Source organism: Bison bison, unplaced genomic scaffold (assembly GCF_000754665.1).
Source record: "Bison bison bison isolate TAMUID 2011002044 unplaced genomic scaffold, Bison_UMD1.0 scf7180017864098, whole genome shotgun sequence".
In the NCBI taxonomy this organism is placed as follows: Eukaryota; Metazoa; Chordata; class Mammalia; order Artiodactyla; family Bovidae; genus Bison; species Bison bison.
The window spans coordinates 5,401,864-5,404,834 of NW_011494670.1; the positions used below are offsets into that span (position 1 = coordinate 5,401,864).

At 39.2% G+C, this 2,971-nt stretch overlaps 1 protein-coding gene across 1 annotated transcript in view; it reads left to right on the plus strand.

Moving 5' to 3' along the window:
• LOC104987561 (T-cell receptor-associated transmembrane adapter 1) overlaps positions 1-2,958 on the plus strand; it is a 46,827-nt gene extending 43,869 nt beyond the window's left edge. Inside the window, exon 6 of the mRNA XM_010838584.1 lies at positions 1,891-2,958. Within this exon, the coding sequence (XP_010836886.1) occupies positions 1,891-2,169 (279 nt within the window). The 3' untranslated portion in view covers positions 2,170-2,958. The remainder of the gene's footprint in view (positions 1-1,890) is intronic.
• Positions 2,959-2,971: the final 13 nt, after the last annotated feature.

Genomic DNA, 2,971 nt, shown 5'->3' on the forward strand with positions numbered 1-2,971 from the left:
AACTTTGGCTTACTCTGAATGGTAAACCCTTATTTTTGTTTATTCAATGGCTGTTCTAAAGTTTTAGCCTACAGCTCTGATAATTATAATACCACCATACCTTGGACCTTATCTTGGTTCGAAAACCAGGTTTGAAGTGTGCAGTCTACTTAAAACATTGGGTTTTTTCACTAGATGCATACTACAGAGCTATACAGCAAGGGGTTAGTTGACTTTGTGGGTACAGAACTGTGGATATGGAGGGCAGACTATAAAATTATATGTAATATTAAATTACATATAAATTATATATATATTTACCTGCTCAAGGGGTTGGCATCCCTCACTCCCACATTGTTGAACTGTAAATTACCTCCATTTGCTAATAACATTGTAAGATGCGTGTTAAGTCACTGCAGTCATGTCCAACTCATTGTAATCCTATGGATTGTAGCCCACCAGACTCCTCTATCCATGGAATTCTCCTGGCAAGAATACTGGAATGGGTTGCTTGCCCTCCTCCAGGGGATCTTACCACCCAACATTCTAAGATAGGTACTCTCATTTGACAGCAAGAGGTTAAAAATATTGATAGTTAAAAAAAAAAAAGAACTGCCCAGGGTCCCATGATCAGAATGTCACAGCTGGAATTCAATCCTAAAACTTTCAAACACCAAATTCAAGATCTTGTCTTCGGGCTTATTGCTTTCTGCAAGTTTCTCTAGTCTCCTGCCCTTCTTAATCTAGTGCTGACCCAGCTTTAGGCCAGAGAGGACCGCTAGGTTTTCTTGGATGCAGATGAATCCAAGACCAACCTAAATGAGCTCAAAGAGGATCTGGGGACAGGTAGGCAGGAAGGAAGTAATAGGGGAAAATGGGAAATGCAACTCTTGCCAAATGCTGGTCATATAAATGGTTGTTGGTTGTTTAGTTGCCAAGCCATGTCCAACCATTGCAAGCCCATGGTCTATAGCCTGCCAGGTTCCTCTGTCCATGGGATTTCCCAGGCAAGAATGCTGAAGTGGGTTGTCATTCCCTTCTCCAGCGGATCTTCCCAACCCAGGAATCAAAGCTGGGTCTCCTGCATTGCAAGTATCTTCTTTACTGACTGAGCCACCAGGGAAGCCCCAGTCATACAAATAAACCCTGTTAACCTTATACTTCTGAGTCTCAAATGTAGAGAAAGTAGAGACTTTTGTGGGTATCAAATAACCAATTATTAAACATATGTAAAGCATATCTGATTGGTTATATTCCTTCCTGTCATGCTTTGTTCCCAGTTTAACAAATCAGAGTATTGTTACTTGGTAGGTGAAATACAGGGCAGGCACTCCCTGAGGTGAATGCAGGGTGAGAAACTGGTTAAAAAAATCCATCTAAAAAGTTCATGTGTATTCTGAGTATAAGAAAGAAAACTGCTTTCTTTTAAGCATTTTCCATTCCAAAATCTTGAATTTACTATTTGTAGTTATCACTCTGATTGACAAATTTGGCAAATAAGGCTGTGAAGACCAGAAAACAAACTTGTGTGTTTTTGGTAGGCTTTAGAGTTTCCCAGTGGAGAGGGCAATGGCACCCCACTCCAGTACTCTTGCCTGGAAAATCCCATGGACGGAGGAGCTTGGTAGGCTGCGGTCCATGGGGTTGCTAAGAGTCGGACACGACTGAGCGACTTCACTTTGACTTTTCACTTTCATGCATTGGAGAAGGAAACGGCAACCCACTCCAGTATTCTTGCCTAGAGAATCCCAGGGATGGGGGAGCCTGGTGGGCTGCCGTCTATGGGGTCACACAGAATTGGACACGACTGAAGTGACTTAGCAGCAGAAGTAGCAGCAGCAGCAGAGTTTTGTAGAGGTCAAAGTTAAAGAATGGCTAACAGTGAAAACTTACTATGCTTTTCTCTTTTAGGAAACTGCAGTAAGGGTATGCTATGCCTCATTAGATCACAACAATGAGGGGAAGCGAAGAAAGCCCAGGAAACAGAAAACTCATTTGTCAGACAAGGATGAAGAGGGGCAGATGCATGCAAAGGATATCAGCCTTTCTAAGACCACTTTGGTGGACAGTTACCCACCAGAAAGCGAGGCAATAGAGGAAAACATTCATGATGATCCCATCAGGCTGTTTGGATTGATCCGTGCACAGAAAGAAAGTTTACACTCGCTAGACTATGATCTAGCTCAGTGAACTGGCTCTTACTGGACGTGTTTGTCAGAGAAATGAAGACCCATTTGACACAGCATGACTTGTCATGGTGATGATCTGATCGTCTGTTGGTGGGATGGTTGCTTACCTTTTATCCAGAGGTTATGTTATGCACGCCAAATGGAATACCATACAAATTAGCTATTTAGTTATTTGAATTCACTTAAAAAACACGTATGTAGTAAAATGTAAATAAAATCAAGTTTGCAGATTGATCCTGATAGAAGCCATAACTTCACAACAATACTCAGTGACATAAACCTCCCCCCAAAAAAGGTTTTAAGCATATGTTCTTGATCATGTTGAAAGAAGTCAATTTTTTTTTAAGTTCTCCTTTCTGAGTGTGAAATACCCCATAATTGGAGAAAATTTCTGATTGAAAGGCATGGGAGGCATTTAAACTTATTGCTAAGAGTAGAGGGATAAGCTTCTTAATATTTTCCACAAATGGAAATTTTAGTTCTAGAAATGAAATTAATGCATACTCCTTATAACAACAAATAGTATAAAAAATAATTTAGATATTCCACTAGCCAGAGATAATTGCAGTGATCAACTTTCTATATATTCTTTTAGATATTTTTCTCAGCATGACCATACATATACCCATATATAGGCCTAGTAGTTTTTTTTTTTTTAACAAAAAAGAAAAAGGGGGAATGATGATTGTACACTTATTATTTAAGCTTTTTTCACTTAATATATCATAAATTTCTTTCCACTGTTATTTTTAACTATAACTAACTATAGTTAATAATTTTAATTTAATGATTGCATAGTATTT